Source organism: Peromyscus eremicus, chromosome 6 (genome assembly GCF_949786415.1).
Source record: "Peromyscus eremicus chromosome 6, PerEre_H2_v1, whole genome shotgun sequence".
NCBI lineage: Eukaryota > Metazoa > Chordata > Mammalia > Rodentia > Cricetidae > Peromyscus > Peromyscus eremicus.
This window is the reverse complement of record NC_081421.1, coordinates 11,951,453-11,965,176: the sequence shown is the minus strand read 5'-3', so window position 1 is coordinate 11,965,176 and position 13,724 is coordinate 11,951,453. Positions and strand designations below refer to the sequence as shown.

Genomic DNA, 13,724 nt, shown 5'->3' with positions numbered 1-13,724 from the left:
AAATCATGTCAAAAAAATAGGACTGACAACTTATCAAAATACACCAGACCAACAACTGGTGCAATATTCTCACCTGTACTTCAAGAAAGGGACACTAACCATGGAGATGATGATGGCCTCAAGGCCTGACATTTCAGCACTAAGTGTTTGTGTGTGTGTGTCTGGTAGGATTCACAGACAGAGAACTCCTGACTGTCTCTGGGGCTGGGGCTCTGTCCTACTGCTCAATGCAGCCCCTTTGAATTTCTGTTTTATCTATTCATCTGTTCACCCATCTATCCAGACCAGTCCTGCATCTCACCGTGAAGGTTCTCTGTCTATGTAGCTCTGCTTGACCCTGCAATCCTGGGGCTCTGTGTCTCCCATAGCTCTTCAAATGGTTTAGTTACTATCTTATTAATACCTGCTGTGGATCTCTTTGTATGTGTACCAGCTCTCTGACTCCAGCAAGGGATTTGAGCTCTGTGGCCTCTTTAATCCTTTTGTAGTCATCTGTAATCTCTGTCTACACACACACACACACACACACACACACACACACACACACACACACACACACACAGAGTGTGAGAAGTCTGATGTGTGATCTGAGAGTTAATGTTAGTAGTGATGATTAGAATAAAGTAACCTGGGATTGTCAATGGTCAGCTACGAAAGGAAATGGGAATTATTTGATAAACTGTAGCCAATGAAACTAACATTGCTTGTGAACTTACTGTGAATAAATTCTGACATTGTGGAAAGACATAAATGTGTTTATATTTCTGGCATAGCACACTCACAATATTCTCATTTTAAGACTTTAAAGATAATGTGTATGTCAATGATTCTCACCGTAATTTACAGCTTCTGTTGCAGTCCTTCCTCTAATGCTACATTTTTAAGAACAGGTAACAGCCTGACTTAAATGTCTACTGGGAAGCACATAGTCAACATGGTCCAAAGAAACTTCAGTTATTTTCAACACTTTAAAGCTTAGTCTTGGGATTGGGAAGATGGCTTAGTGGGTAGGTGCTTACCGTACAAGCATGAGGATCGGAATTTGGAACCCTGTACCATATTAAAGGACCTGTTGTGGCTGTGCATCTGTAGACCCAGAACAGTGGGGCAGACAGGAGGATTACTGGAGTTCCCTGGACAACTAGCTTAGCTGAAATAGCTCTAAGGTTCAATGATGAGACCTTGTCTCCAAAGTAAGGTAGAGAGTGATTGAGAAAGACACCAATGTCAGGTTTTGGCTTCCAGAGGCACACATGGGCATGTGTGCCCCAACCTAACATAAACATTTATATACCACCCTCAAACCAAAACTAAACAACCCAGAGCCTCCAAACCAAATTAAACCAATCAACCAACAAACCAAACAAAATCCCACCTCATCCTACATCCTCCTCTTTGGGCTATTACAGGATGTGTCTCTTTACCTTTGCACTCACTCTACCCATTATGGTCTGCTTTTAAAACACACTTTATTCTTTTTAGAACAATGGTAAGTTTTCTGCAGTCCATTTCATAGCATCTACTGAACTTTTAAGTGGACAGAAACTCAACAGTTTCATCTTGAAACTCTTGAGTATTCCAGGTCACTGGAACAATCTTAAGATCTTTCTGAGGAAGCATCAGAAACCTTTCTTTAAAAATTATTTATTTACTGTGTGTGCTCTTGTGCCACAGTGTGTGTTGGGTCAGAGGACAACTTTATGGTGTTAGGTCAAAAAGCAGGCTCCCCAAAATGGCAGTGCTACTGACAATGTCCTAAGATGATGGCCCAGGACCTAATCCAAGCCAAATTCTTACCAGGTAAACAGAAGCCTTCTTTATAAGGTAAACAGAAACCCAAACTTTGCATTCCTCAGGAATCCCATGAGGAAATGTGTTTCTAGTGGTCTAGTTCAGCGGTTTCACTGCAACTTGCTTACACCTGGTGTCAGTTCTCTCCTCCACCTTACGTGGATTCAGGGGGACTGGACTCAGGTTGCTGGGTTTGTGCACAAGTACCTTTACCCATGACACTCATCCATGAAAATTTTCTTAAAGGGCTAGAGAGGAAACATTTCAGGCTTCATAGGCCAAATGAATTCTAAATGTCACATGTGCTAAATATATATATGTTAAGAGTCTATACTTCTGTGTCCTCCCCAAGCCACTGTATTATGTAGAATATTCACTAAATTAATAAAAACAAGGCATTTTATTTGATTTAGAATGCCAATTTTTTTTCCTTTCTCTTTTTGGTGTGTGTGTATTGGGAGGGAGGGGGGAGTGTGTAATCATATATGCTTTTGTGTATGTGTTCATGCAGAGGTCAGAGGTCAACACCTGATGTCTTGCTCAATTACTCTGTATCTCTCAGTGAATCTGGAGCTTACTGATTTGGCTAGGCTGGCTGGAGGGTCAGGCCCTAGGATGCCCTCTTCTGTTCAGTGCTGGTGCATACCACCATGCTTAGCTTTTGACTGGGGTGCTGGGATCTGAATTTGGGTCTTTATGATTGTGCAGCGAGCACTTTAGCCACTAAACTGTCTCACTGGCCCCATGCTTAATATTTTATAGTACTTCAGTAAATACTTTCTAATAAAAATATAACATCCAGACTTACATTCCTTATTGTGTAATATGTGCATGTATGTGTGTTTGTCTGTGTGTGCAGACAGAGAGCAACCATGGGTGTCATCTACTATTTTTTCTTTTTTTGAGACAGTCTCTCACTGAACAGGAACTAAGTAAATAGGCAAGGATGGCTGGCCAGTGAGCCCAAGTATCCAAGTATCTATCTGTCTCTCCATGGTATTACAAGCACATGCCACCATAACTAACTTTTTTTCTTTTAATGTGGGTTTTGGGGATCAAATTCAGGTTCCCATGCTTGCTAGTACTTTACTGAGAGAGCTATCATCCACTTCTCAGAATTACACATTAAAAAAAAAAATTCACAAAACCAAATAGAGCAGAACAGTAAACTACAGCTTTAAATTACTTCTTCTGTAAAACATCAAATGTTAAATAATTATTAATAGTAAACTTACTTTGTATTGCTGGTTTGCAAAACAAGTATCAGGCAACTGCAAACAGTGAACCTACTTGAGACTGCTGATCCTCATTTCTGCACTTTCGGTAAGTTTCTTTGTTTCTTCTTTCCACCTGTTGGCTGCCTTTTGCTGAGCTGCTAATAGATGCCTTAGTTCAACAACAGAATTCCGATTACTGTCCTCCATCTCTCTCAACTGAACTTCAAACCCGTGCTCCTTTATTGAGAACTGATGCTCCATTGTGCTGACCTAAGGAGTAAAAGGAATCGTCACTTTCCTCTCAGGATTCTAGGAGCTATGTCAGCCAATGTCACACACAAACAGAGTAATCCACTGTGCTCATGAGATTTAGAAACCTTTGGGCGAGGCATCCAAGTAAGCAGTTAAGCTTACAATTTGTCTCTACTACAAATGAAATCTATGTATACTTTAGTGAAAAATACAACTACCATGGACTGTAATTTTTTTTTGTGTGTGTGTGTGTGTGTGTGTGTGTGTGTGTGTGTGTGTGTGGTTTCTCTGTATAGCCCTGGCTGTCCTGGAACTCACTCTGTAGACCAGGCTGGCCTCGAACTCAGAGATCCATCCAACTGCTTCTGCCTCTCACATACTGCGAATAAAGCTGTGTGCCATATATTTTATTTTTAAGTCTGTAAGATAGCACAAATTACTTTGTATATATGGTGTGATGAAATGTCATTTTATCTTTTAAATATGGATCTAATTGGACTAATATTATAATTATAAAGATAATTCCTTTCCTCTTGAACCACAATGTGCTTCTGCTACAAAATTAAGTCTTCATTAAAATGAAATTTATATCTGGACTTTATTTTGTACTACTGATCAATATGATTATTCTAAAGTTGACAATACTGTCTTAATTACTGTAGCTTTATATTGATAGGGTTCTTTTTCATATTTTACTGAGTAAAAATATCTTTGTAAGACACATGACTATTTTTCATTTAAGATTTCACATTCTTATAAATGCCTACACCGCCCTGGATACCTGCAATAGAAGACAGTCAATAACTGCAGTTGACAGGAACTAGGTCAGCATATGACTTCCTTTGATTCCTTGCAGCAGCAATAAGCAAAGTGAAACAACAGTACTGCTACTTTACATCCTCACTGTGAGCCTGGAAGATGAGGATCTTTACTATAAAAACCTAGTGCCATTCACAAAAATGGCATGGAATGGAGGGAAAAGAGATGCTGATGGAATACCTGTTTCTTGAAAGTGCCTTACATGGATTATCACAGAGTAAAAAGAGAAAGGGGAGAGAAAAGAAAAGGTAAGGATTTTTCTCATATGAGCCTTTGCCCTGTGCATTCTTCTTGCTGCTGTTTTTACACTTGCTAGGAGGGTCTCTCAGAAAAAACTGATGGAACATCCTCTTACTGATCTTTAAGAAATTCAGTGTCTGAGAAGTTGGAGGAGAGAGTATGGCAGACTATAAAGCTGTGTAAGCTACAGTTCTGTTAGTGCTGTTTAACTTGCTTTGGCAGGAAGAACTGTTTGTTGTATGGTTGGAAAATATGTTTTTAAAAATTGTGTATATATAGAGAAGACAATCAGGTTCCAGAACGCTTTCCAAGTTCTACTAGTTAGTACTTTGAATTACGATTTCGTATTATTTGATGAGAGGTGCATGCATGCCACACACACATGCATACACGCATACACACACACACACACACACACACACACACACACACACACGACCTGAAAAATGTTTTATTAGGACTCTAATGAATATTCTCTATACTTTGATTTTCCCAAGAATACATTTAACTCATTTTTGAAAATACCTTTAATTTTGCTTTTTTTTGGGCCTCCAGAGCAATTTTTCTCAAATCCTCAGTTTCCTTCTGTAGTTGCTCATTTTCTTGCTGAAGCTTTAGCCTTTGCTCACTGACAAAGCCACAGTTCTCCCTCTCAGACTCCAGCACAGTTTGAAGTTTCTGGATCATTTCATGGGAACGTGATATCTCTTCTGAGGAACTGGTTTTTGTTTTTTTTTAAATAAATGAAACAAAACACAAAAGATCAAGACATGTACATTTTACAATTTAGATTTCTGTTTTCTTTATTCTGAGTCATTTCTTTTCACTTCAGCATGGTCTTGGAGATTAAGCCCACGGCTATATCCACAGCCCTCTTTTTGAGTAATGTGGTTTCAAAATGTATGTAATACCAGGTAAATGCATTTAATTTAACAATTAAGTAAGGATAGACAAGCTGATCTGCTATTACTCTTTTAGAAAATCAACATGAAATATCTTTCAATTTTTTCCTGGTGTTAAGAATTGCTACATCAAGAGAACAATGTGGACCCAATAGTAGACAGATGAAAGAGCTGCTAGTCAAACTTTTACTTAATGTTAGTAGCATAGGAAAACACAACAGCTGACCACCTCACAAATTAAAGTGAAATCAATCTGCAATTTCCTGTTATACACCTTAGAACAGGGCTTTATAAATTCAAATTAAATAAGCTTATTTTAGCACAGGTTAATAGGTTGTTTTCTTGAAATTTCTCAGCCATGGATATTAGATCAGGTATTCTTTAAACATTTGTTTCAATCAATAGCTAATTTTCATTCCTATTTTCTGAAATTTACATCTTTCAATTACAGATAACCAATCACTCCGAACATAGTCTGGTTTCTATTTGTCACATTAGAAATATAGAAATCATTCATTTCTATAACAGACAGTTTTAATTCTATATAAAAAATTTTTCATTCCTATAACACACATAGCTATATAAATGCTACTAATATTGTGATGGCTTAATAGAAATATTGGTGGGCATGGTGGTTCATGCTTGTTATCCCAGCCCATGGAAACCTAAGGCAGGAGGATTACCTTGTGTTTGAAGCCAACCTGGGCTACATAGTAAGTTCCAAGCTAGCATATGCTATAGCATGAGACCTAGTCTTAAAATAAAAAGCTAAACAACTCAATTATTGGCTAAAAGTAACTTATAAGGAGAGAAATTTTTAATATGCATAAACAGTTTTTAACCTGATGGCAGTTTTACTACCATGAACCACAGTTTATGGTTCTATTCCAACCCTAACTTCCCCAATGCTTATGATTGACTCTGAACTGATTCATCTCTGTCCTGTTTTAGAATTTTGCTTTCCTAATCCTTCCCACATTCTTTTAAGTTTTAAGTTCTATATGAAATCATTCATTTCTATAACAGACAGTTTTAATTCTATATAAAAAATTGTTCATTCCTATAACACACATAGCTATGTTTTCTTTTTAAATAGTAAAATTCCAATAATCAACTTACCAATAAAATAGTATACACAGGCATTGGTCATAAAAGGACATTAGTATCAAAAGATGCTGCAACAGAAGCAACCACATGTGTGCCTCCTAACAGAAGTTCATAATACCACAACCACCACCACCACCACCCAACCACCACCAACCAACCACCCACCATCACCACCAACCAACCACCAACTACACATCAAAAAGAACATTCAACATGAAAGCATGATTCAACATGTTTTCTACAAATGTAATATATTACAGTTATAGATTCAAGAATGGAAATAATGCAGTCATCTTAATAGATGCAGAATGGCCTTCAACGAAGTTCAACTCCCTTGATAAAAAACCAGGAATTCAAGGATCATACCTCAACATAAGAAAAGCTACCCATGATAAAATAGCCAACATCATAGTAAATGGAAAAAGGCTTCATGCACTTCCTTGAAAATCAGGAATGAGACAGTGTCAGCTCTCTTCACTTTTATTCAAAGTAGTGACTGGAGTCTTAACAATAGCAGTAACACAAGAGGAAGTAATAAAAAGGATACAAGTAGAAGAGGAAGAAGCCAAGTTATTTCTATTTGCAGATGTATGTTGTCATACAAAAGGGAACCTAACAATTCAACACAAAACCTCTTAGAACTGACAAACACTTTCAACACAGCACCATGATACAAAAATCAATGCAAGAAACCAGTAGCTTTTTAATAGACCAATATATAACAAACACTGATAAAAACATAAGGGAAACAATCCCTTAAAAAACAAAAAACAAAAAACAAAACCTTAATAATATAACTAATCAAGGAAGCCAAAGATCTCTACAATGAAAAATGTAAAACTCTGAAGAAACTGAAGATACTAGAAGACAGAAAAAAAAATTCTCAGGCTCATGGATCAACAGAATTAACATAGTAAAAATGACTGAATTACTTTAAAGTCACCTACATATTCAATGCAATCCCCATAAAAATTCTACTGGTATTCTTCACAGAATTAGGAAAAAAAAAAATCCTAAAATTCATAGAAGCACAAAAGACACTGAGCAATGCTAGAAGTATCACAGTATCTTATTCCAAGTTACATTACACAGTCACAAAACCAGAAACAGCATAGACACAAAGATGAAAAGAATAGAACAGAGAACCCAGAAATAAACCCGGTCACCTGATTCTTGATAAAGGTTTCAGAAATATACTTCAGAGGAAAAGAACCAAACAAATGAAAACAAAAAAACCTCTTGGATAAGTGGTGCTGGGAGAATTGGACAGTCACATGTAGTAGAAGAAAACTAGTACTTTTCTTTCACTTTGTACAAAAATCAATCAAAAGTAAATTAAGAACTTTAATGTTTAAAATTGTTAGGGGAGAACATACAGAAAATACCTCAAGATATCAACATAGCAAGAATTATCTGGAAAATAGAGTAATAGCTTAAGAAATAATACTAAGAATTGATCTAAGAGATTGCATGACCTACAAAAGCTTCTGCAAAATAAACTGTAAGTGAAATCCAGGCTTCATATTGCACAAAAACATGTGCTAACAATTTATCTAGAAGGGGATTAAATCTAGAATCTAGAATACATAAAAGAAACTGAAAATGAATTAAAAACACTAAATAACATAAAACTAATCATCTGATGAGTAAGGTGGTTAATGAACTAAGTAGATCTCAAAAGAAATATAAATGGTCAGTAAATATATGGACAAATATTCAACATCTTTAGCAATCAGGGAAATGCAAACTAAAATTGCTTTGTGATTTCTATCTCACCCCAAGAAAGTAAAACAAAAGCTGTCAAGGCTGTAAGGAAGGAAGAGCTCTTAGTCACTGATTGTAGGAATCTAAACTTATGCAACCATTATGGAAATCAGTATGGAAGTCTCCAAACTAGGAAAAAAAAAAAAAAAAAGAACAAATATAACCCAACTTGGAGATATATACATATATATGTACACACATACTCATATTCTAAATCAACATACCATAGAGATACTAGCACATTCTTTGCATCTCTACTCACAATAGCCAGGAAGGAAATGGAACAAGCCTAGTTGTTTACCAACAGATGAATGGATAATGGAAATGTACATAAATACAGTGATGTTTCATTCAGCAATAAAGGAAAATGAAATTATGATATTTTCAAGAAAGTTGATGCAACTGGAAATCATTGTACCAAGCCAGGCAAGCTAGACCAAGAAATATATTTATTACTATGTGTATAAATGGGGTGTGTGCGTGTGTGTGTGTGTGTGCGTGCGTGTGTGTGTGTGTGTGTGTGTGTGTGTGTGTGTGTTTATGTGTGCATTCGAGAGATGGAATGGAATCCTGAGAGTGCTAGGAGGATATCTTAGGAGAGAGGGAAGACTATTTAGGGTGTGGCAAGGAAACCAACCATAGGGTAGGCAGGGGACATAGAAGAGGGCAGTGTGGGAGGGGAACAAATTACAAGATTATGATTCATGAGTATGAAAATGCTATCACTAAATGCATTATTTTGTATGCCAACTTAAAAACTAATAAAAAGAGAAATTATAAAAAACTTATTTGGCTGGGCAGTGTTGGCACATGCCTTTAATCCCAGCACTCGGGAGGCAGAGGCAGGTGGATCTTTGTGAGTTCGAGGCCAGCCTGATCTACAGAGCGAGATCCAGGAAAGGCTCAAAGCTACACAGAGAAACCCTGTCTCGAAAAACCAAAAAAAAAAAACAATAAAAATAAAAAAAAACCATATTTGATTGTTTTAATAAGTTCTATAAAAAGGTAAGTAACTCACCAAAACCTATGTGAATGCTTAAAATGTTAACACAGGAAATGTAAAAAAAAACTTACTTAATTTCAAGTTGTTTTATTCTATTTTCTGCACTCTTTAGTTTTAGCTGAAGATCATCTTTTGAACGCTCTGCAGCAAGACATCTTTGGTGCATTTCTTCCAATTTTCTGTAATCACCTTCATCCTGTTTGCCTTCACGGTAAATCTGAGGGAGAGGCTTATAAACATTACCTTATAGGAAGAAATTATCTCAATAAATAAATAATGTGAGAAATAAAGTCATGACTATGTATTCATCTCTTCCTACTGTAAGAAGTTTTTCAAAGACACCTATGATTGATTCATTTACAAAATAAAATGCTATAAACTGACAGCTAAAGAGTTTGAAATCATGCTCACTGTAAACTATTTAACTAATACAGAAATATAAAACACCTGCTGAAACTTTTAAAAAATGCTTAAAATGCCAATTTAAAAACAAGTAGTAGTTGGGTTGGGTACGTAGCTTAATGGTAGACCCCTTCCTAAGAATGTACAAGGCCCCAAGTTTCACCCTAAAACATCAAAGAAAGAAAAAAGTGCTGTGGGATGTTCTGTATGGCAAATGTGTTGCTGATTGGTCAATAAATAAAACACTGATTGGCCATTGGCTAGGCAAGAAGTATAGGTGGGACAAGGAGAATAAAGCTGGGAAGTGGAAGGCTGAGTCAGAGAGACATTGCCAGCCGCCATGATGAGAAACAGCATGAGAAGTTGCTGGTAAGCCACGAGCCATGTGGCAAGGTATAGATTTATAGAAATGGATTAATTTAAGCTGTAAGAACAGTTAGCAAGAAGCCTGCCACGGCCATACAGTTTGTAACCAATATAAGTCTCTGTGTTTACTTGGTCGGGTTTGAGTGGCTGTAGGACTGGCAGGTGAGAGAGATTTGCCCTGACTGTGGGCCAGGCAGGAAAACTCGAGCTACAAAAAAGTGCAGTAATTAGTGAATATTCTTCAATACAATTTTCTAATGAAATACCCAAAAGGAAGAGTATGTTTTAGTGTAACTAGAGATCTTAAAGTTCTAGAACTTTGCTCTGAGTTATCTGGGCAACAACATAGCTAATATCAGAGTTACCTTTCTCAGGGGTAGTTGTGCTCAAGGTCAGCTAGAGTCTGGGCTTGCTCTTGTAGCACAGGGGCTAATTATAGCAGGCCCTGAGGTCCAGGTCACATTTTCGGACAAATAGTTCATCTAACTGCCCTCCCAAGAAGGCTGCTTTGCTGAGTCACCTAGGTTGTCCCCACTGGCAAGACAGTGCTGTCTTTCTACAGAGGTTAAATGTCAGTATGTCAGTACTCTTTGCTGGGACATTGAGCACCACTGTAGTCCTACGGTGCTATGGCTTTGGCTCATTGCTGTGTGGACAATAGAGAACTGGTTGCTGTGCCTTCTAAGTTTTCCATTGCACTAATATAACCTATGCCATGTAATATTAAAAAAATCAGCCTGAAGCTTGATATATGTCTGGCAACATTCTAAATAGAGCTTACATTACATGAAGGAAATCTGGAAGGATCTACCTTTAGGAGGGTGATAGCCAAAAGTGTTTACCTTGGAACACATGTGCATATGCTTTTTTCCCCCAAATGAAGCCATATTCTAGGTTCTGCTTTGTAAATACTGTTTTACTACCTGATTTTGTCATTATTTTTGACAACAAGGATATATCACATACTTTGAATGCCATGGAGTTTGCCTTTCAAAGTTAAATCCTGACTTCAATGCTTAGTGTTTTTTAACACTGTGTGAGTTATTTAGCTTTTCTAGGCAAGTTACTATCATAGCACCTTAAATGTGGTAAGTGCTCATATTTGGTTGCCCTTTCTTTCTCAAGGCACTTAAGAACAGTGGGATATTCACTGTTAATGAAAAAACATGCAACTGTTTTTTTAAGATGTAGTTTTTACTTCAAACATCATTGGGGGAAGTATTTTATCTACTTTTATATTCTTTAAAAATATTTTATCTTTGTGGATTTCTGGGGCCCTCTCTAGTACTTTGCTTCCTCCTATTCTCGTGGGGGTCTTCATTTATCATAGTCTCTCTTTTCTTGTTCTCCCTCCCTGTTCTTGATCCAGCTGGGATCTCCCGCTCCCCTAAGCTCTCTTTCCACCAACCCTTGCCCTTCATTACCCCCCTCTCATGTCCAGTTTGCTCATGTAGATCTCATCCATTTCTCTGTCATTGGGTGATCCCTATGTCTTTCTTAGGGTCCTCTTTACTAGGTAGCCTCCCTGGAATTGTGAGTTGCAGTCTGCTTATCCTTTGCTTTACATCTAGTATCCACTTATGAGTGAGTACATACCATGTTTGTCTTTCTGAGTCTGGGTTACCTCACTCAGGATGATTTTTTCTAGATCCATCCATTTGCCTGCAAACCTCATGATGTCATTGTTTTTCTCTGCTGAGTAGTACTCCATTGTGTATATGTACCACATTTTATTTATCCATTCTTCAGATGAAGGGCATCTAGGTTGTTTCCAGGTTCTGGCTATTACAAACAATGCTGCTTTGAATATAGCTGAGCATGTGCCCTTGTGGTATGATTGAGCATTCCTTGGGAATATGCCGAAGAGTGGTATAGCTGGGTCTTGGGGGAGATTGATTCCCAATTTTCTACGAAAGCGCCATATTGATTTCCAAAGTGGCTGTACAAAGATATCTCCACAATAGACTACTGGCAATGGTCGAGAGAAAGCCGAACTGACCTACTCTGGTGATCGGATGGCCAAACACCCTAACTGTCATGCTAGAACTCTCATCCAATGACTGATGGAAGCGGATGCAGAGATCCACGGCCAGGCCCCAGGTGGAGCTCTGGGAGTCCAACTGGCGAGAAAGAGGAGGGATTATACGAGCGAGAGTTGTTCAGACCATGATTGGAAAAAGCACAGGGACAAATAGCCAAACTAGTGGAAACACATGAACTATGAACAAATAGCTGAGAAGCCCCCAACTGTATCAGGCCCTCTGGATAAGTGAGACAGTTGATTAGCTTGAACTGTTTGGGAGGCTCCCAGGCAGTGGGACCAGGACCTGTCCTTGGTACATGAGCTGGCTTTTTGGAGCCTGGGGCCTATGCTGGGACACTTTGCTCAGCCTGGGTGAAGGGAGGAGGGGACTGGACCTGCCTAGACTGAATCTACTAGGCTGAGCTGAATCCCCAGGGGAGTCCTTGCCCTGGAGGAGATGGGAATGGGGGGTGGATTGGGGGGAGGACGGAAGGAGGGGGAAGGGCGGGAGGAGGGAGGACAGGGGAATCGGCGGCAGATATGTAAAATTAAATTATAAAATTAAAAATAATAAAAAATATTTTATCTTATGTGTATGAATGTTTTGCCTCCATGTAGGGCTGTGTATCTTGTTGAGTGCCTAGTGCCCACAGAGGTCAGATCAGGGCACTGGATACCCTGGAACTGGAGTTACAGAAGGTTGTGAGCTTCCACATGGGTGCTAGGAATTGAACCCAGGTCTCTGGAAGAGCAACCAGTGCCCTTAACTGCTTATCTCTCTAGCCCCCTAATTATTATATTCTTAAAAGGTAAAAATCTGGGGCAGAGAACTAACTCAGTCAGTAAACTGGTTGTGGTATCAACACTTGCATCAAAGCTGGCTGTGGAGGCATGTGTCTATAATCCTAGCCCTAGGGTGGCAGAAATTCATGTTACTTTTGGGGTTGCTGGCCAACTATCTAGCTGAGTTCATTAGCTGCAGTTTCAGTGAGACTCTATCTCAAAAAATAAGGTGGAGAAAGATTGAGGAAGACATCAAAGTCAACCTCTGGACTCTATACACACAAGTACATCTGCATACACACACATACACACACACATACATACACAAAGGTAAAATTCATAGCAATCCTATGATATTTTGGTTGTATATACCTATTATACCTTATTCTAACCTCAGTAAGTTGGCATAAAGTTAACAAAAAAAAGACAAAATGAAAACTACTTTTGGGATAAGGCTAGAGCAATAAATATGGATATTTAAGAAAGTTATACCCTGAAGTACAAAGTTCAAAGGATATGGGTATTCTTAGAAATAAATGGATGTAGGTGATAGGAATATTTAAATGAGACTTTAGTTACATTTGAGTAATACTGCCCAGAGTACTTAGAAGGCAAGTGTGAGCAGAGCAGGCAGCAATGTAGAAGCCTGCAGCTGCCTTAAGGCAGCTGTACTTCCTTCTTACCTTCTCGAGTTCTTCTTCCACCGCTCTTTTCCCTCTGATGGCTCGATCGATCTGACCTTGCTTTTCATCACAGTCCTACAAAATCAAGTCAAAATGCAAATAAATGTATCTAGTGAAACATTAAGGTGAGAAAAAAATGGAAAAGGAAATGGTTTGTTCATAACAAGAATATTACAGTTACCTCATCAACTAAGTAAGGCCATAGTACTTATGTAAGTACATAGTACTTACAACTAAGTTAGGCTAATTACTGGGCATAGTAACTGTCAACCTTCAAAAAGTGACCTATCTCAGGATTTCATTAATTGCCTTTAGCTTTAGGATATCAAGAAATTAACAGAATAAGTAAGAGGCAGAGGCTGGCATACTCAT

The 13,724-nt window shown here is 38.1% G+C and overlaps 1 protein-coding gene across 8 annotated transcripts in view; it reads right to left on the bottom strand.

Annotated features, from left to right (window-relative positions):
• Sclt1 (sodium channel and clathrin linker 1) overlaps positions 1 to 13,724 on the bottom strand; it is a 115,991-nt gene that overhangs the window by 30,451 nt on the left and 71,816 nt on the right. For 6 of the 8 annotated variants that reach the window (XR_009379732.1, XM_059265148.1, XM_059265147.1 and 3 more), the window contains 4 exons: positions 13,353 to 13,427; positions 9,167 to 9,312; positions 4,845 to 5,037; positions 3,082 to 3,278 (listed from right to left, as the gene is read on the bottom strand). Coding sequence is in view for 5 of the 8 variants with exons in the window: in XM_059265148.1 (XP_059121131.1) it covers positions 3,082 to 3,278; positions 4,845 to 5,037; positions 9,167 to 9,312; positions 13,353 to 13,427 (611 nt within the window). In the remaining 3 variants the exon portion in view is untranslated. Of the gene's footprint in view, positions 1 to 3,026; positions 3,279 to 4,844; positions 5,038 to 9,166; positions 9,313 to 13,352; positions 13,428 to 13,724 lie in introns of all 8 variants that reach the window. The other 2 variants (XR_009379733.1, XR_009379734.1) reach the window with 1 other exon arrangement.